This window comes from Drosophila obscura, unplaced genomic scaffold, assembly GCF_018151105.1.
Source record: "Drosophila obscura isolate BZ-5 IFL unplaced genomic scaffold, ASM1815110v1 contig_192, whole genome shotgun sequence".
Taxonomy (NCBI): domain Eukaryota; kingdom Metazoa; phylum Arthropoda; class Insecta; order Diptera; family Drosophilidae; genus Drosophila; species Drosophila obscura.
Window position 1 is genome coordinate 3,437,210 of NW_024542781.1, and position 21,111 is coordinate 3,458,320.

The 21,111-nt window shown below is 43.0% G+C and overlaps 1 protein-coding gene and 2 non-coding genes across 6 annotated transcripts; 1 reads left to right on the forward strand and 2 right to left on the reverse strand.

Moving 5' to 3' along the window:
* The first annotated feature begins 1,644 nt into the window (after positions 1 to 1,644).
* LOC111065700 (myosin heavy chain 95F) lies at positions 1,645 to 20,973 on the forward strand. Of its 4 annotated transcripts, none has more exons than XM_022354068.2 (18): positions 1,645 to 1,956; positions 14,786 to 14,980; positions 15,551 to 15,624; positions 15,703 to 15,832; positions 15,913 to 16,074; positions 16,139 to 16,401; positions 16,479 to 16,885; positions 16,947 to 17,691; positions 17,753 to 18,185; positions 18,254 to 18,495; positions 18,555 to 18,775; positions 18,834 to 19,064; positions 19,427 to 19,471; positions 19,664 to 19,708; positions 20,002 to 20,122; positions 20,183 to 20,300; positions 20,363 to 20,464; positions 20,526 to 20,973. In XM_022354068.2, exons 2-18 carry the CDS (start codon positions 14,794 to 14,796, stop codon positions 20,801 to 20,803), a joined length of 3,804 nt encoding a protein of 1,267 aa, XP_022209760.1. In that variant the 5' UTR covers positions 1,645 to 1,956; positions 14,786 to 14,793; the 3' UTR covers positions 20,804 to 20,973. The 4 variants fall into 4 exon arrangements, with proteins under 4 accessions (XP_022209760.1, XP_022209758.2, XP_022209759.2 ...); XM_022354066.2 differs by lacking the exon at positions 1,645 to 1,956 and adding an exon at positions 8,788 to 9,607; XM_022354069.2 differs by lacking the exon at positions 1,645 to 1,956 and adding an exon at positions 14,541 to 14,661.
* Trnal-uaa lies at positions 7,366 to 7,449 on the reverse strand. Its single transcript has one exon. It is a non-coding gene; the product is annotated as a tRNA-Leu (tRNA).
* On the reverse strand, positions 10,132 to 10,215 carry Trnal-uaa. The gene has a single exon. It is a non-coding gene; the product is annotated as a tRNA-Leu (tRNA).
* Positions 20,974 to 21,111: the final 138 nt, after the last annotated feature.

The window sequence follows — 21,111 nt, forward strand, 5'->3', positions numbered from 1 at the left end:
GCTCCCAAATCGTGGTGGTTTTTCAAAATTCGCTCTCAATTCGTGGTGGGTTTTTAAAATTTGCTCTCTTTTCAGTGGTGAATAGAGCGTTTTGTGGTGACTTTCCCCTCATATTCGTGGTGTGAGAAACATGTTCTTAACGTTAACGCGTATGGAATGAAGATTCATTGTTGCGTCATTCCATACGCGTTACCGTATGATACATTTGATTTGTATGGGAAAAATTTCAGCAACATGGGGAAATGAAGTAGCAGCATTGTTGTGCAACTTTGGCACGGAATGAGCAACAAGTCTGAATACCTTGGGAAAATAGCTATTATGGACTTTAGATACTGTTTGCAATTTCATGCTCCAATTAATGCAGAAACTAGTCAGTCTCTTTTTTAAAGACATAAACGAAATTTTGTAGCTCACGGGTACAAATAATAGGTATCAGAACCGGGATAAATGTACTTATGTATATATATAAAACAAAACATATGCCTTAATAGGTAAAAAAAACATGTCAATCTAGTATAAAATCATAAATAATGTTTCAATGGAGCTTGGAACAACAAAATTAGCATCAATTAAAAGAAATAAGGTATACAAAAGTACATACGCATAAAAGAAACTTGGTTGACCAGCAACACTGACGTCACATTTAGTCAACATTTACGTTTTATGCTTTGGCCGCTTTTGTTTGAACCTTAATATGGAAACAATTTTATGAAAAATAGTTCTGAAAACTAGCCAATCCTAAACAAAATTCATTGAGGAATTGGATAAAATTATGTTTTTAGGGCTGAAAGGGCCATCTATCTAGTAATATTAAACTGAATATCAAAATTGACGAATTTCATATCACAAAATATCACGGTATGGCAGCCCGCAGCAACTACGAATTGCAGGAGTCTGGTAGCGCCACAAAACGACGACACATTCGTTTTATGTTGTTTTTGTTTGAACCTTAATATGTAAATAATCCAATAAAAAGAACTTCTAAAAACCAGCCAATACTAAACAAAATTCATTGAGGAATTGGATAAAATTATTTGTTTAGGGCTGGGAGTCCCAGCTAGCTAGTAATATTAAACGGAATATCAAAATCGAGAAATATCAACGTTGAATGTTTTGAAAAAACAATCGATACTATCGTGATAGCTCTAATAATTATTAAAAAACCATTGAAACCTTTTAGGAACTTGTCCATTTTAAAAATTAGATGCCACCTGTCGATGATTTGTTTACAAATGTGTCTTCGTATCTTATAGCAGACAATCCAAACGACTGTAGCTCGATACTATCATGATAGTCTCAAAACCATCGATAGTAGAGGCTAGCAGCAAAATATCGATACTATCGATAGTGCCCTCGATGGTTTGACACCTCTACCGCGGGCATTGCAAAATCGCAGCCGACGTAAACAACGCAACTTAGTCGAGTTTTTGTCGACATGGAACAACAAAGAAATAGTGTAATATCTTGCTTCTAAAGAAACGTCCGTTAATATATCCCAAAAAAATTACCGTATATTTAAAAAAATTTATAAATACATTTATCAATATTAAATAAATTTATTAAAAAATATAAATTTGTTAAAGCGCGATATAGTTTGCCGGTCTCGTCGTGTTTATTTTCTTGATAAATTTCCGCGGACCGTTCACGATCGGACGAGCGGTGGATTGTATTTGTCGAATCCAAAACAGTGATAAAACAAAAATTAACAACCATTTCGATTAAAATACTTCAAATTTATAAATGAAAACATTTTCGGCCAACAACCTTTTGAAAGTCGAAATTTTAAAACTGTGTTCTTGTTGTTTTTTGGACTCCACGGGCCGGACCTAAATTTTGAGAAGAGATCAACGCAATTTGTTGCTCTCATCTCGTTCGTCGGTAATAAATGTGTGCGTGCGGCGGCGGACCCGACTAAGATTCTTAGATACCCGTTTCAGTCTCTGGAAGAAATCAAATGTAAGTACCCGCAGCCCATGAGCAGGTATAGGTATGAGCATCACCTGTGTCTCTCTTCTTGTTTGCCTTCATCGGCGTTTCTGTTGACTTGCACTTATCGCGGATTTTTGTTGTCCATAAAATAGGTTTGCTATAAGGTATGTAGGTGCAACCAGGCAATCGATAAGAAAAGACGGAAGTCGCACGGGGACCGTGGACGTGACCATGAATCCAATTGCACGGGTGAAGAGGGGCGCAGTCGCAACTGCTCTCCCTCTTTCTCGCTCTCTCTCTGTCACCCCCTCAAAGCAATCCACCACCATTTCCCTCAGCTGTCCCGCACCCCCACAGACACACAGAGCAACGATTCTATTTATAGAAAGAGTCGAGGGCATGTCAACGTTTGTTTGTCTCTAAAAACAAACCCCAAGATAGATTTGTGTCCCGACCATTTTAATTAAGTGCGGAAATGAGCAAACGTTTTCTTCCAGCGGAGCGGAGGAGACGACACAAGTGTCATTCTCCCCAAGCACCAATCATCGGTCGTCCCACCATTCCATTCCAGACACATTTCGTTTATTTATGTTCCTTGGAAATCATCGAAAAGGCGTCATGGCGTCGTCGTCGCTCCTTCAGGCAACGGCGCATGCGTGTCCATGTCCACTCAGTTCTTGGGCGAAACGTGCCCATCCGATTCTGGGCATTTTAAAGCCAATTAAACGGGTTCAAGTATACCCTTTCGCTGTGAGAGGGTATATCACATTTAAGGCAAAATCAAAATTTCAAAAGCTGAAATATTTTTCTAAAAAACATAAATACATAATTAATATCGCTCTGATTTACCCCCAATCGATCCCCTGTTTTTGCTCCTTTACAGGGCATTCAGTGTTCGACTTGTATCTGTGTTCTGGGTATACGTTCCCTTTCTGTATACCAGCGCAAAGGTTGCATTTGCTTTGTTGTTGTCGCTATTGTTGCTGTCACTCAAACCCCCGACCAAACCCCTCCCCACTGTTCCGACCACCCGCCCTCGTTGCCGAAACAAGACTCAACACGCGCCACACCACACCGCAGCGCCCAGCTGACAGGAACCACTGATCACCTCTCCTCTCCCGTTGGTCCATTGTGGCACCGACGGACAGCTGCTCCCTTCAAAGTTCGAACAGCCCCAGGAACAAAGGAATTGGTCGAAGAAATCCCTTTGCAAAATGTGTAAGCCCACTTTGAAGAGGAGGCCACTCCACACTACGCACTCAGCGAGATCTGAAATGAAATGCTCGAAACTGCGCCACTAGATCCATTTGCATATAATGCCAAAAGTGAAACACTGATGAAACATACGACGGGCGATTGTTGCCGCTGGTTGGGTGAAAGTCAGAGTGGTGGAAGTCGGAGTCGGGGACCCTGAGTGTGTGTGGTTTAATTGCAGCTTTTGTTTTGATTGACGATTAGCATAATTTAAGATGTATTTTACACCAGTCGGTTTCCCTGATTGTTTCTTTATGTTTGTTTCATCTGGTTTGATGTTTCTCCAAATTTAAATGCAAATGCAACACGTGCTGCCACAATATTTCCATCAAATGGGTGGGCTAACGTTTCAGTTTCCGGTTGGAAATTCATACAAATATCATGATAAGACTTGTCACGAACTGTAACGGGGATTCAAACTAAAGCATTGCGTCATCACAGAAGGGTCTAGACTGTAGAGTTTTCTTTTAGCTTGCAGTTTGATAAGAAAACTCTAAACCATGAAATTCTGGATTAGTCATCCATTGCCTTTAAGGGGCCTGGACAGATCTCTTCTTACAGAGTAAAATTACTCGTGACGATCATTTGTACGTTGTATTTGTATATTTTTATTTGCATGTGCCCTAGTTTACTCCCTGTGTAGTCCCTGATCATTAAATATTTTCCAATTCCCATACACCAAATTTCAAAAGGTTTTAAGCTGGCTTTATCCGTTAAAACGGCTTTCTCTTAAGCAAACATCGTCCAAAGGCTGAAATGAATAAAATACATACTAGTACCAGTCGCAGTTCGAGTCCACAGTCCCATTACCATTCCGCCAGACGTTGATGGATTTGTGTGAATGGGGCATCATAACTCATTTCCCCAAGCACATGTTCACAGATTTTCCATATGTTTTAACGGCTGCAAGTCGTTACAATGCACTTGGCGGACATCTGTATGCATAAACCCATTGCGGGAAAAGAATATGGGAAAATATGGTTGCCTTTCGTTTTGTTTATTTTGGGTCAACGCTTTGGGGGCTTTTGTCTTTAGCACCGTAAACTGACTCTGACTCTGTTCACTCTTCTGTCAGTCGGGGAGTGTGTTATCTTTTTCCCCATTTGATATTTAATCTTATCTTTCGTCCCAGTACAATTATTTGTTTGTCGGGCCCTCCAACAAAAAATTACTGGACGACTACGAGGAGTATATTTCGTTGTCAACGTTATGTGTACTCATGTAATGGTAGAGTGTATATTTATTTGGCAAAAAAGAAAGCATATTTGTTGTATTTCAAGACAAAGAAAACGGGTGTTCAACCCATCATCATCCATCATCAGGAAATCTATTTTGGGGTAAAATTCAATTAATAGTCACAAAATCCAAAAATCAAAAATCAAATGAAAGCGAGATTTTGTGTATAAAGTCATCTAATATATGAGTGACGGACAGGAAGCGATGTGCGAGTGGGACGCAATCATTCGATACAAATGGCATTCTGGGTATTCTTCTACTATGAACAAAAGGAAATTTGCATTTAAATTGCTTTCACATCTCTCCTGTAACTGTGGACGAGAGATTCCGGAACTGTAACAAATTGTTTAGCGTTAATTCCACCGCTTTTCAATTGTTATTTTGGTAGTTTTCCTGCAATTTCAGTTTTCTTTTGGTTTCGGTTGAGTTTTTGCTTGGCTGTCTGCTGCATTAATTTGTTCCACTTGCGCGACGTTTAACTATCGACAATCTTTGGTATTTACCTCTTGTTTCTTCCCTCTTTGCTCTACGCTCTCTATTCGATTCGTGCGGAGTCGTTGAACTCCGGGGCGATGGGGGATCTGATGTTGCATTGTGTGTAGTTAACTCTGCATTTCTGGGGCATTACAGTATGAAAAATAACTAAACAAAAACCGAAATAAGCCAAAAAGATTGAAACAACAAAACGCTCCGAAAAAAAAAACTTGTTTCGGCTTGTGACTTTTGCGCATGCTCAGCGTTTTGCTTTGCCAACGCTTTACGGTACAGTGAACTCTGGCCCCCTGCTCTCTATGGCCCTCTTCTCACTCTTTCTCTCTCTCTCTCCCGCTGAACTGAAAACCATGTTCCTGTGACGTTTGGGCCATAAATTTTACAGCTGCTGCTGCAGCTTCTATTGTTGCAAGTGTAATTGCCTTTTCGACCATTTCCTCTCTCTGTGTTTTCTCAATAGCTCTGCTCTTTTCCGAGGGCTAGTTGTACCAAAAATGACTCATCATTGTGTGCTCCCATTTGATGGCCAATGGCAGCTGCAAAATCTGCTTCCAAAACAAGAAGAACTGGTTGCCTGGCTTGCTGCGCTGCCACAGCCTTGTAAATCCATGCAACATCCGAATCGAATCCGAATGTGTGGTGTGGTGTGGTGTAGGCCCCCGCACGCTGCACAATCGCGAACGAACCTGAACCTGTCGCACCGTTAAAGCCGCGTTCCTGCTGCTCCTCCGACTACTGGTTGAACTTGATATTGAAACGTTCTCCGCAAATCGAATCAGTACTGTATATGGCCAAAGAACTGCAGAGTCGACAGAAAAAAACGTAACTGGTTTCGGATACCCCGAGATGGGGCTTTTGTCGCGCTCTCTTTTTGGCACGATCCAAACAATTCCAAGCGCCTTTTGTCCACAACAATCTTAATCAAATTCCGATGAAATGCTACGAAACATTTCTTAGCTAACGGCTCGCTCGTGTGACTCCTGGACTTCTTTCCAAGGTATTACTGGTGCCCCATCGCTCCATTGCTGGGCTTCCTCATGGCATGTAACCCTACGAAAATTGTCGCAATTATTACACAATTTTCATGGTTTTATTACCGAGGTATTGCTTCGTCTTACGGTTTCGGTTTTGGGGCTGTGTTTCATTTTCCGAGCAATTCAAATTGTTTTTTGTTGTCTTTTTCCATTTTTCCACAGTTGGTAGAATGTCATACGAGGCGATGACTTGACTTGGTTACGAAATTATGGCAATTGTTTCGGTGTCTTCATTTCCTTCTCTTTGTTTTGGCCATGTTTTGAATACAGGGAAGTGGCACAAATATATGCTACCCAAAGGCCCCGGGAAATGGGTCAAAATGCGGGAAAGACAGTCGGAACAGTGGGGTTAAATCACCACAGATTGGCTTTAGGCTATAGGAAATCAATTTTGGTGCAGCCAATAGGAATCCATGCAGCCATTAAATCATAAATTAATCTGTGCTCCGCTTTCTGTAAGCCCACACAAAATTATCTCAACTTCCAATTTATCTCAATTATGTGTCTTTTAAATTTTCCAATGGAAATTCAATTGATTTTGAAAAAGCCCCTTTATTATTTCATAGATCATCTCTATCGAATAATTCGAACCGAAAAAAAATCGATTGTATTTGATTGATTCATTTTTTCCACTTTTTCCCTCCATTTTTAAGCCCAAAAGGTACAACCCCCCAGGCCCTGCCCCTGCCCTTAACCGTTGTGTGCATTTCTTTAACTGTTTTTCATTTTCTGTTGCGCAATGCAACAGAATGCATAACAAAGCTGCGGCCCAAAACAATAGGCACATAACGAACAACATGATTATTAATTATTCAGAAAAAACACACCACAACGGTACCTGTCGGCCCCTGGCCACTTGTGTGTTTGATTATCGCTTGGGCTCGAGGGGCTTTTGGCCAGACGACGACGAACGACCGGAAGGTGAACCTCTATTACCCACAATGGTAGAACAGTTTTCATTACAAAGAGATACATATATTTCCCATATATACATACATATGTACATATGTATGTATCATTTCTCGACCATTTTTAGGAGCAGTTGCAATTGCATTCAAAATTCCAACCTAGTTAAAAATATAAAAGAATAATGCATATTTTTGATATGGAATTATATGATACTTTCGTGATTTGTCTTTCTTTGTGAACAAACACGAAGAAGAGATTTTTCTCCGAATGTTTCTATGACAATGCTATGATATATAGGCCGATCTGATTTACATACTTATGTGCATACATATGTATGTACATATGTAAATATATGTATATGTACATACATTTATACTGAATAAAGCAAAAAGGAATGAGCACAGTTATTGCCAGATAGGAACCATTATAATGGATAGACATTTATGATTGTATATATCGGGGATGCTTACCTCTGCAAGGATATGCAAAAAAAGATAAAAAAGCATCCTCTTGTCAGGTGTGGGGTTCGAACCCACGCTCTCTCTCGAGAACCAGAGCTTAAATCTGGCGCCTTAGACCGCTCGGCCAACCTGACTTGTCGGTCGACGTTGTCTAAACGCGCTATATGAGCGTCGGCTGTGCTGTCGCCCAGGTTGGCTATGCTGTCAGGGGTGATTTTGCCACTGTATGTGTGCTGTGTGTATTTTTGTTTGCGTTAAGGATAAAAACAAATTGTTCTTTTGATTGCAAAAATGGATTCTAAATGTGGTATTACTAACTAATTGGGCGCCTTTTTGCTTTAGCTGTGGAGTTTAAGGTAAAAAATATGAAAAATGAAAATTAACCAAATAAGTAGCATGTCCTGGCCGGCACTTGAGCCAAGGTACCCTCGTTTACCAAGTATTCCATGTTAATTTTGATGCCAGATTTTAGCAATCACACAAACATACGTTTGCGTTTATTTGTAGCCCACTGCAGCCGCCTGCACGCCATAAGAGAAAGAGATGGCAGATAGTGCAAATTTTCTCTCGTTTTCGTTTTTTTTTGGTTTTTGTATTCCGTTTCGTTCCGTACCGTTGTATTGATCAAGAGATTACGGTTGCTGGACAGACAGCTGATAGGCAGACAATGGGTGCGATTTCCTCCCCTCAGCCACAACCCTGGACATACGCAAATGGCTGTTAGTACGTCACAGTTGAGGGAGCTGCTCTTTCTCTTTCTGACCCACCTCCTCCACCTACCAATCACCCACTACCTCCCTCTGCACCCCTCTCTTTGCTATGAAAGCTTTCGTGATGATGCCGCTATCAATTGCATCTGCTTGTAGAGCATTCGCTAATCTCTTGTTGTTCTCATTCAAATCTTTTTGTTTTGTACATCCAAAAAAGCTTTAAGCTTATCAGAAACTAACCCCATGCATGTACAGCGGTTAGGTTAGGGGTGGCCCACCACCCTTGTTGAATGATGCATGTCAAGCAGCTGTTGCTTCCATGAAGTAAAGTATGAATAACTCAATTTGCCAATTGAAGTGAAACAAAACCTTTGAAAGCTGTGAGAGCTATCCCGGAAGTTGTTATGCGATCCGATCCCCTACGAAGGAAGCTTCACTGTGCGTGAGGGCACTTCCTGGTGACTCAGTGGCGTACACTTGAGTCAAGTGGTTGGGGCCCATTGTTTGGATACATCATGTGCCGAGCGCTTAACTGGAAGCATTACTGTGGCACCCACACACACACGAACACCGACATAGAGAGGAGATGGCTCTGTAATTGTGGATTCGGCGCAGTAAGCAAAGCTGCAACCCCGTTTAGAGAGACAGTCAGGGCAGGATGACGATGACTGCCGCCCGTCCAGAATCCGCAAGCCGAATCAGTGCATGTCGCGCGTTCACTGCAGTCACCACGCCACGTGTCGCCATCGCCAGGGGAATCATCATCATCACTGCGCTTCGGCTATCATTTTCCGGGGCGGGGTGCCCCGAAACAGAGAACTCGGTTACTGGGTGAAAACTGCACGGCAACAGCATCGACAACGACAACAACGATAACAACCACAATAACAGATACATCGAGAGCGAGCTGCAACTACGGACAAAAGTCAAAAGTTCAGCATCGCAACAGATTTCCTAGATATACGCGAGTGCACGCAGAGACAGGCGCCAGACTATAGCTCCATATTGGTTGCTCGCCTCGCAGCCAGCTCATCTGCTTTCCATCTTTCAGTGCATTTAGACCGTAATGTAGGTCAGAAATAGCCATAAACTTAGCAACACTCGCATTTCCAGCTACCGCCAGTGGGAAATTTGATTAGTGCATGGAAAATTGAATTAAAAGTGAAACGCATTTGGTTTCTTGGATAATCTCAGTGGAATTATCCAACAAATGGTAGGCCAGAGGTGTCCAAAGCGGATCGCTGACGAGCTGCGTGTGGAAAGTGTTTAATCGATAGTGAAAAGCGGCAAAAAAAGTGAAAATCAATTCCCCTGGCAAGAGCATTGTTATTGTCAGGCCTACCGGGTGGGGTGGAGTACTAACAACATCTAAAGCAAAGATTCAGACCATACCATCCCAAACATTGGGACGCAACCCTCTTGAGGGTAGCTTCACACCCTCGTGTTCAGTCCTCAGGGTAGCCTTTAGAGTCTTCAGTCAGTGCATTGCCCTGCAATTAACCTATTGAGAGGCGCGACTGCAGTTGAACCCACAAAATGGATTTCTACACCAACAACAAAGAGCTGCACAACACCGGCACTGGTATGTATCGTAGGTTCAATTAACTTGGCTTAATTGTCGTCTCACTCATTAAAAACCAATAATAATCTTATCTCAAGGCTCCATTTACGAGGTGGCAATGGTTTGAGCTATTTTTATTACTTCACCCATTAATTTGGTCTGTCTGGAAAAGATAATTATTTAATGAAAGTCGTTTGGGGGAAAATGCATCTAAATAGCTTCCAATTATTTGTTAGACCTTTTCTTGTCAGAAGTTGGAATATAATTCCAAAAGAATAAAGCACTTAAAGTTTCCCAGTATGAACTCCAAGACACTTAAATTTAAACTGAATTTTTACATATGTAATACGTATTTACATATATGTACATACATACATACATATATTAAAATATATTTCATATTCACACAGTGATATACAAACAGGAATATCCAATTCTTAAAATGAAATAAAAAATTTTCGAATCTTCTTTTAATTTCATTTAATGAAAAATATTCAAATTAAAATATTAAAAACAAAAAAAATTAAAATAATACATACAAATAATGTCAGATGTGGGGTTCGAACCCACGCTCTCTCTCGAGAACCAGAGCTTAAATCTGGCGCCTTAGACCGCTCGGCCAACCTGACGGGTTGGGCCTCGCCATCTAAACAAAGATATAGAGCGAAGGATGCAAATAGATTTCCCAGAGGAAATTTAAATTTATGTTTTCTAATTAAAAAGAAAAGGAAATGTTAAATTTTGCAAGTTCCGGGAAAAAAAATGACGAAAACGGAAGAAACTTAGCAACATTTGAGGCATGTCCTGTGATACAAGGGATTCATAAAATATAAGAAAATACATTTTTTTAAATTATCTCTAAGCAGTTTTCTGTCGTCAAGGAAAGAATACTTATTTAAACAAAAGAAATATATTTAAGAGTTTTGCAGCAAAAACACCTTTGTTGTAATTTTCCTCTTTCTATTTATAAAATTTCGATTTTGGTTGATTTTATGGTTAATTTCTTTATTCCTTTGTGCAGCCACAAAGAATCTTGTTTTATCTGTCGACTTCGATACTTACTCCTGCATATCGGTCACAAATTGAAATCGTATTCAAAATTCAGATAGCAGAACATTGGGCTTGGTGATACGAAGGTTCAGTGCCATTGGAAAATGTTTATAGATGGAGGCGATGGAGAATGAGAAGTCTTCCACTTGGCACGGAAGTTCCACTAATAAATCGCAAGCACGCAACAGTGTTTGGTCGGAAAAGGGCGAGTCGGTAAACAGTTTAAACGATGATATCAGCCCCCACTTTGCACTATACCATCTCTCCCCCCGCAATCCATCCTTAAAAGTAAACCCTGTCTATGCTCCCTTCAAGAAAATCACGAAGAGGCGTCTGCTTTTATGGGCTTAGCTTTTGGCTAATTGCTGGACGGATCGTGGGTCAGAGGAAGGGTCGGAGTGCGGTCGGTGTCAGTGCATGTGCTCGGATTACGTATACGCACGGCGGGCCAATAAGCCTGTTAGCTTTTCTCCCATTTGTCTCTTTTGCAGAGTTTTTCATTCTCGACTGCAGTTTATAATTTACTGGGGCCACAAAAGGCTCGCTTCGCGTTGAAGCTTTACATGTCATAAGCTCTTGGCCATGTCTTGAACATGTCTTGGGCCACCTCCTTATTCGTTTTCACCAACCTTATTTAGAGGTCTCTGTCTGTGACTGTGTCTCTCTCTCTGTTTTGATTTTCTACACCTTCGCCTTCTGCTTTGACTCTGACTGTGAGGCCCTTGTCCATTGTCAATGTCGTCGCCTTCCAGCATTTCATTTCCTTCGCCATCAAGTCATTTATGCCTGCTGTTACTGCTTCTGCCACACTTGGATGCCTATCTTGTAAAAAAAAAGAGTGGGAACTGGGGGACAGAGGCAGTGTCAGAGAACTGCATTTCCATGCTATGCAATCAGCAAGAATGCTGCCAGGCAACTTTTTCTTCTTCACATAAACGGCCATCAAAAGTTGCCTTCTTTGCGTTCTTTTCTGCTCCTAGGCAACTTCACTTTTTTGCACAATTTGTAATTTATGCCGCCGTCTCATGGCTCGGAGAAGGCGAAGAGCTTCAAGAGTTGCCCATACAAATTGCGAAGCGACAGAGGCGACAACGTTCCCGTGATTGTGTTGCAGTGTTGCGTTGCATATAAAAGAACTCCATACACAAGACTCTCTGTCTATCTGCATCTCCCAATCATTACTTTTTTTTCGCTCTCTGCATAATCAAGATTATGTTAAATTGCCTGAGTAAGTGTTGTTAATTTACCATGAGCACATTATAAAGCGATTTCAGCCATATGTTGAGGTTAAGCTCCACTTTCTTGCCGACAAAACTGGGCTAATTATGATGGATACATTACAGGCCATACTTCGACAAATGGGAAAGCATTTTCTCGATATAAGCATGAGATTTATTTTTCAATAAATTGAGAAGGTCTTCGTCTCCTCCCCTTAAGAATTTGGCTCAAAGCTAGAACCTTCCAGAAAATGTAACTCATTCAAATTGGGAACAGACAATATTGAGTATTGTTAAGTGCAAACCTCTTTAGTTGATAAGACTTGTTTTAGTTTGTGGCTCAAATTGGTTCATATTAAAATTGGGTAAGGATTAAAGAGTTACATGAGTCATTGGTTTGAGGGAATTTTCAAAAGTGTTTAACAGAGATGATTCCTGGGTTTACATTTCAGAAATTATAAGAAAGTAACAGCAATCTATTAAAAATAAGATACATACATAACTACATACATATCTATCTCTTCTTATGAGAGCATTACCAAAGTTCTGTTGGCTAAGTATGTACTCGCATTTTAGTTAGCTAATGCTTGGGAAACCCAATATGGGCTGAGGTTCTGCTATCTTATCCGTCTGTTATTGGCACATCAGTACTATATAAAACGAGAAGGAACTTGTGTGTCGCTTCTGGGGACGCGACTCTACTTTTATACCCGTACTCAGCCAGTATATAAATATGTGAGCTTATGATTTATGTAGAATTTTAAAATATTTTACATTTTACATTTTTTTGCTACATACATACATATGTTATCTAAATTTCCATATACAATTTATGTTCTACATCTAACATGTAGATTCTAATTTCTGACGCTGTTTTCTACAAATCACGATCCGTTAAACGGTTTGTAGCACAAAACCATTAATTGTAAATGTGGCACCCACAATACAAACAGAATAAAAATTGGAAGCCTAGCTCCGGATGCTGAAGTTTTTCATACTCTTTCAGATTAAAAGTTCTAACGGGATGGATTCGATTTGGATCTAATTTGACTAAACTATAGATTTTTGAAGTTGATTAAGTATCTTTAGGTACAGAAAAGTTTTTTGCAGCGACTTACTGATCTGTATGATATATTAATTCGATCTAGGCGATTCCGACTATTTTGTAAAATTTTAAGCGAGAAAATCTCATCATATGAACCACATGAATAGGGTATAAACGCGCACCAAACTTTTTTAAACAAAATACACCCACACCAGACCCAGAATCTACTGATTCGAAATCCCTCGACACTACACTGTATTTCTCTCACGCGTCAAAGCAAACCCAAACAAACAAACCCCCACAAAACAGAACCCGAACAGGCAGACGACGACTCATTTGGCGAAACACATAATATAATGAATGCCTAACAATCATTTAATAATTTAGCACTTTGAAACAAATTTATCTTGATGAATGAGGAGAGGGAATTGGGGAATGGAGAGATCCAACAGTAAAGCTATTGTTCTCTTTCTCTTCTCCCCCAAACAAACGTCGTCTCCAAAACTGTCGCAGTGACTGCGATTGCGACTGCGACACACACACGCACACACACAAATGAAGTGCAGCTCAAATAGGAAATAGAGAAGAGTGGAAAAGGGATGCAGATAGAGGGCAGAGGCGCCCCGAACCCTGGTCTGGTGCACCATTAACCCAGCGAGAGCGAAATAAATGAATTTCACCTTGAAGCTGCTGCTAAAACAATTTCCAACGTCATCGTCTCGCTTTCCGAAATCAGATAACCCATAGACAGAGCGAGAGAGAGAGATACATGTACATATGTACATGTAGGGGGTCAGTGAGAGCTTGCGGTTTCCTATGCATATATGTATGTATCCGACTGTGTGAACAGATGGATGCTATCACTGGCCCCAGAGGCTTAGCAGAGGTGTTTAGTAAGTCCCATAACAAGGCCGCTGCTTTGTTGTAGAGTGAGAGAGAGAGATAGAGACACCTACACGCAGGGCCGCCGGTTATCAACTCCACTGCAGAACGACACCACTACGCCCATGAGTCATAGCCAGTGCATGACCAAGAAAGGTAACCAGCGAAGTAGACACGAAACGAAAGGCAAAAGAGGCAGACAAAAAAACATACAAAAACAGAGAGAATCGTTTAGGCGAGGTAGTCGGCAATGGGATTCCTGGTACTTAACTCCAAGTGTAGTAGGTCATGGCGGATATACTGGATCTTCTGATTATCTTTAAAACTAAAGGTGGCTTAGGTTTTCCTTGATTTATAAGGAAAACGGAGTACCCAATCGCCTCGCTTGATATTCAATAGAAAGTCAGTATTAAAATTGGGAGATTTCAACTACAGCAGCATACCATTTCAATCTATAAGTACAGGGTGTTAACACTGCCACAGCGACAGCCGACAAGAACAATAGGCGGGCGAGAGAGAACCATAGAGCAAATAAAAGAGCCAGAGAGAGGGCAAAGCACAGGTAGAGTTAATAGCTGAGAAATGTTCACTGTTCACCCAAAACGTACCCATAAAACACCGGTCCCCTACTGTCCCCCCTGCCGGCAGCAGAGCGTCAAAGCGGGCCTTAATGACTGTTCCAGAGAGAGAGAGAGAGAGGCGGTGGAAGCAGCAGCGCCGGCAACGGTGATCGGTGTTCGCTACAGCTGAGTGCGCTCCACAGTTGCCATTCGGAATTCAGGAACTCAAGATCACAGCAAGCGTTATTTGGTTTGGTTGTTCCTCGGTTCCTAGTTCCTCTCTCTGTCTGTGTGTTGGTAATACTCGTAGCAGCGGACGAGGTAGATAAGATTTTTCGCATTGATACTGCCCCGCGTCATGCAACGTACCTTTCGGCGGTCAATTTTCAGTTATAAATAATAGTATTATTAACCTTTATATGTGTATGGCTTTTTACTCTTTCAGTGCGCAAAATGTTGGAGGACACCCAACTCGTGTGGGCGAGGGATCCCGCCGAGGGGTATATACAAGGTCGCATTACGGAAATCGGTACCAAGGAGTTTGAGGTCACGCCAATCGATCGCAAATATCCGAAGCGCACTTGCAGCTACGATGACATTCACTCCTCGTGCGATGGACCACAGGATCATGATGATAACTGTAAGTAATTCTCAGTCAGACATATCTCTTATGGGAAACCGCAACCCCCTCACTATGTAGGGGGCCTCTTATCTACCCTTGAAAATATTACATAAATGTGAAAAGAAAGTGAAAGAACAAATATATGTACGAGTGGAGCAAGCAAATATCGCTTATTGATATTGTGCCTGATGGCTATATCTACAGAATCCGGGAATCTTATCTAGCCACGTAGATAACGCCGCTTTAGCGTAGAGTATTCCAAGTATTTAGATCACATTTTTCCAGTGCATTAGTTTGAAGTTGAGCATGATGATCTTTCTAAGTACGTGACAGATGTATCTCTGGATCTTTATTGCTTGCGAAATGCTCCATTTCTTGACCGTGTTTCACTACGATCCGATGGCACTGTTCCTTCACATAAACATCGCAACCATTAGCCACGCTTGCTGCTTGCATGACCCAACCCCCCAACCTACAACCTTGCCTCCCAGACGGCAGGGGGAAAGTGGTCTTGGGCCATAAATTCTCGCATCAGTCCACCAGACGTTATACTAACCTACTTGACTGTGATTTTACTTTAATTTCCAGGCGAACTCATGTTGCTCAACGAGGCCACATTTCTGGACAATCTGAAGACACGTTACTACAAAGACAAGATCTACGTGAGTACCTAAAGTTACGCGCAGAATAAACGAAACTGGAAATAACTAATATAAAAATGTTCATCTGGTTTACCGTAGACCTATGTGGCCAATATACTGATCGCTGTGAATCCGTACCGTGAGATCAAGGAGATCTATGCACCCGATACCATCAAGAAGTACAATGGCCGTTCGCTGGGCGAGCTGCCGCCGCATGTCTTTGCCATTGGTGAGTCCCCTTGATCCGACTATACGACGTATATAGATAGAATGAGTATATATAACATCTACTATGTTTTGCGCCCACAGCGGATAAGGCGATACGGGATATGCGTGTCTATAAACTCTCGCAGTCCATCATCGTGTCCGGAGAGTCGGGTGCCGGCAAGACAGAGTCCACGAAATACCTGCTCAAATTCCTTTGCTATTCACACGACAGTGCCGGCCCCATAGAAACCAAGATCCTAGATGGTAAGCAAATCATTTATACCCCAGAAATTGTGTGTGACTGATCAGAGATCCATCCAATCCTTAGCCAATCCGGTGCTGGAAGCATTTGGCAATGCGAAAACCACTCGAAATAATAACTCCTCGCGCTTTGGAAAGTTCATAGAGGTGCACTACGATGCCAAGTGTCAGGTGGTGGGAGGCTACATCTCCCACTATCTGCTAGAGAAGAGTCGCATCTGTACGCAGAGTGCTGAGGAGCGTAACTACCATGTGTTCTACATGCTCCTGGCCGGAGCACCGCAACAGTTGCGCGACAAACTCAATTTGGGAAAACCAGATGACTATAGGGTTCGTAGAAAGTGGAAACACCTCTGCCACATCTCAATTCTTACTCACGAGTCGTATACATATCTCTCGGTCCGTAGTATCTCTCCGGCTGCACGCAGTACTTTGCCAATGCCAAGACGGAGCAACTCATTCCCGGCTCACAAAAGTCAAACAATCACCAGAAGAAGGGCCCCCTCAGGGATCCCATTATCGATGACTATCAGCACTTTCAGAATCTGGACAAGGCCCTCGGTCGATTGGGTCTCTCGGACGATGAGAAGTTGGGCATTTACTCGCTGGTGGCGGCCGTTCTGCACTTGGGCAACGTTGCCTTCGAGGAGATACCCGACGATGTGCGCGGTGGCTGTCAGGTATCCGAAGCCACGGAGCACTCGCTGACCATCACGAGCGGACTCTTGGGCGTGGATCAAACGGAGCTGCGTACGGCTTTAGTATCTCGGGTGATGCAGAGCAAAGGAGGCGGCTTCAAGGGCACGGTTATCATGTAAGTGCAAGACGCAATTCCGCTTTATATTGCTGGTGGATCTAATCGATCCACTTGGCAGGGTTCCACTGAAGATCTACGAGGCGAGCAATGCCCGCGATGCGCTGGCCAAGGCCATTTACAGTCGCCTCTTCGATCGGATTGTGGGTCTCATCAATCAGAGCATACCCTTCCAGGCCTCCAACTTCTACATTGGAGTGCTGGACATTGCGGGCTTCGAGTATTTCACCGTCAACTCGTTCGAGCAGTTCTGCATCAACTATTGCAACGAGAAGCTGCAAAAGTTCTTCAACGACAACATCCTGAAGAACGAACAGGAGCTGTACAAGCGCGAGGGTCTCAATGTGCCAGAGATCACGTTCACCGATAACCAGGACATCATCGAGCTGATCGAGGCCAAGTCCAATGGTATTTTTACGCTGCTCGACGAGGAGTCCAAGCTGCCGAAGCCATCGCCCTGTCACTTCACTGCCGAGGTACACAAGTCCTGGGCGAATCACTATCGGCTGGGTCTGCCGCGTTCCTCGCGCCTCAAGGCACACCGCACGCTGCGCGACGAGGAGGGTTTCCTGGTGCGTCACTTTGCCGGCGCCGTCTGCTACAACACCGAGCAGTTTATCGAGAAGAACAACGATGCTCTGCACGCCTCGCTGGAGGGTCTGATGCAGGAGTGCGAGAATCCCCTGCTGAAGACCCTCTTCCCCTCGGGCAGCAGCACTTCCATTCGTGGCAAGCTGAACTTCATCTCCGTGGGCTCCAAATTCAAGACGCAGTTGGGGGAATTAATGGAGAAACTAGAACAGAATGTGAGTAGAGAAACCATCGATCGCACTTCTCTTCGGCTAATGATTGTTCCTCCCCCCTCAGGGCACCAACTTTATCCGCTGCATCAAGCCCAACAGTAAGATGATCGATCGCCAGTTCGAGGGCAGCTTGGCTCTGGCCCAGCTGAAGTGCTCGGGCACCATATCGGTGCTGGAGCTCATGGAGCACGGCTTTCCATCGCGTGTCCTCTTCGCCGATCTGTACAACATGTACAAGTCTGTGCTGCCTCCGGAGCTGGTCTCGCTGCCGGCACGCACCTTCTGCGAGGCCATGTTCCAGTCGCTCAATCTAAGTGCAAAGGACTTTAAGTTTGGCATCACCAAGGTCTTCTTCCGGCCCGGCAAATTTGTAGAATTTGATCGCATCATGCGCTCCGATCCGGAGAATATGCTGGCCATTGTGGCCAAGGTAAAGAAGTGGCTGATTCGCTCGCGTTGGGTCAAGTCCGCGCTGGGAGCTCTGTGCGTCATCAAGCGTGAGTTATCCCCAGATCTCCTTGTATTCAATATGTTCTCTTGATTCGAACGAAACGTTCTCCCTCAGTGCGCAATCGCATCCTATATCGGAACAAGTGCGTGCTGATGGCCCAGCGCATTGCTCGCGGGTTTCTGGCCAGGAAGCAGCATCGACCACGCTACCAAGGCATTGCCAAGATCAACAAGATCCGAACAAACACACTCAAGACAATCGAAATCGCCAACGGACTGAAGATGGGACGCGATGAAATCGTTGGCGGTGTCAATGATATCTACAGGCAGATCGATGATGCCATTAAAACCATCAAGGTATGTCCGAAATGCTGCTGTGTTGTGCTCTGTTCCTCTGACCAGGTTAATTCTTGCAGTGGACTCCACGCATTACCCAACGCGAAATCGACTCCATGTACACTGTGGTGATGGCCAATATGAATAAGCTGACTGTTGATCTGAATACCAAGCTGAAGGAGCAGCAGCAGGCCGATGAGCAGGAACGACTGCGCAAGATTCAAGAGGCCCTGGAGGCCGAACGGGCAGCCAAGGAGGCAGAGGAGTACCGACAGCGCGAAGAAGCCGAAAACAAGCGATTGTTAGTAGAAAATTCACAATTACAAAACCCCAAGCCAACTGAGTGTTTGATCCCACAGAAAAGTCGAAATGGAGACACGCCGCAAGCATGCAGAAGCGCAGAGACTGCGCCAGGAAGAGGAGGATCGTCGTGCCGCTCTGGCACTGCAGGAACAGCTCCAAAAGGAGGCCAAGGACGATGCCAAATATCGCCAGCAGCTAGAACAGGAACGACGCGATCATGAATTGGCCCTGCGCCTCGCCAGCGAATCCAATGGCCAGGTGGAAGACAGTCCTCCTGTTATACGCAAGTATGTTGATTGGTTTCTAAACAAATTTTGGGGGCGGGGGGAATTATACAAGCAAACAGGGGAAATGACGAGGGTGAGGTGTGGGCAGCTAAATCCTCAATTATTGGGGATTACATTATAAATATTTGGGGAGATAAGATAAAGGTTTCACAAATTATGTTTGACTCGGGAGACACAACAATTGTATATGTACAGATACGTTATGACTTGGTTTATAAGAATTTATAATTTATAATTGTTTTGAATTATTCCTGAAAACTCACCAACTTTTTCCCTCTTCCTTCCCCCCCACACGCAATCTACTCTTCCACACCATCCACACAAACCACACAAAAACCACCAAACAAAACACAACAACACAGTGGTATCAATGACGCCTCTCCCATGGGTTCCAACAAATTGATCAGGTATAGCACGCTTTATGTTAATGTCTATAAATATATGTACAATATACAATACAAAAGAAACTCTTGTAAATTTTGTCAATCTCTTCTTGCTTTCACTAATTGGATAAACGAACTACATATACTTTGTATACTATACTTTATTTTCTTATATGCTTTAACTTTCTGTATATTCTTTTAAAAAAAAACCAAAAGTTTTTCACAAGTTGTGTCAAACATTGCTTCGCGGTACTTGAATAAGTGAGTTGGTGCTGGTTTTAAAAACATTCTCATACTAAAATTTAAATTAAATACTAACACCTACCTAAAGTAAAGATATCATGCCCACTAATCCAAATCATCCGTAAACAATCCGTATCTACTACTATAATTCACATTGGCTTTTAGTCTTTCTTCTCTCGCAATTCACTTGCCAGTATGTAAAATCCTCCCATTGTAATGCCATCAATGACTCACTTTTTTGCTTGCGCCTTAACCTACATTTAATTTGTGATATTTTTATGCTAATCCATTACATTCCTGTGCAACCATAGATCAGACAATGTTCGAGCACAGCAGCAGGCCCTGGGCAAGCAGAAGTACGACTTGTCCAAATGGAAGTACTCGGAGCTGCGCGATGCTATCAACACGTCCTGTGATATTGAGCTGCTGGAGGTAGGGCGAAATAATCTACACACCTCTTTGCTGGATAATTTTCCAGGATCATTTTTGTAGGCCTGTCGTCAGGAGTTCCATCGACGCTTGAAGGTGTACCATGCCTGGAAGGCAAAGAATCGCAAGCGCACCACCATGGATGAGAATGAGCGTGCACCGCGCAGCGTTATGGAAGCTGGTAAGTTAAATGTGCTCCAGAGAAGCCCCCAATCTCTATAAACCCGCCCACCCTTTCGACAGCCTTCAAGCAGCCACCGACTGTGCAGCCCATCCAACAGATTGTGACGGCCCAACATCGCTACTTCCGCATTCCCTTCATGCGAGCCAATGCACCGGACAACAGTAAGTTTCATCAATGTACTTTTCGATTATAAATTAATAACATATTCTTGTTACTTTACAGCCAAGCGTGGCTTGTGGTATGCCCACTTTGATGGCCAGTGGATTGCCCGTCAGATGGAACTGCATGCGGACAAGCCGCCGATTCTGTTGGTTGCCGGCACGGACGATATGCAAATGTGTGAGCTGAGCCTGGAGGAGACGGGCCTCACGCGAAAGCGTGGCGCCGAGATACTGGAGCATGAATTCAATCGGGAGTGGGAGCGTAATGGCGGAAAGGCCTACAAGAATCTGGGTGTTAGGCCAAACGGCCCACATCCAGGCATGCAGAAACAACAATAATGAAATAACCATCCCCTTCCCCCCATTCGGAGACAAATCAAATGAAAGCCGTTTCAGTGGTCCAGAGGTTAAAATTTTTAGTTTTACATACGAAAAAAATTTCTGAAGTTTTACCCTTTGGTAAAAGTGACCACGTCCATAAAATTTAGTAAATACAATTAATAATCGTTCGTATGTGTTTACTTGTGTTTTGTTGTATTCGACAATTGCATTCAACATTTATTTCACTCGCTCATCCAGCGCCCAGACTGTTTTGTGGGGGCCTTATATAGCTATTTAAATATACAATAAATACATAAATATACCTA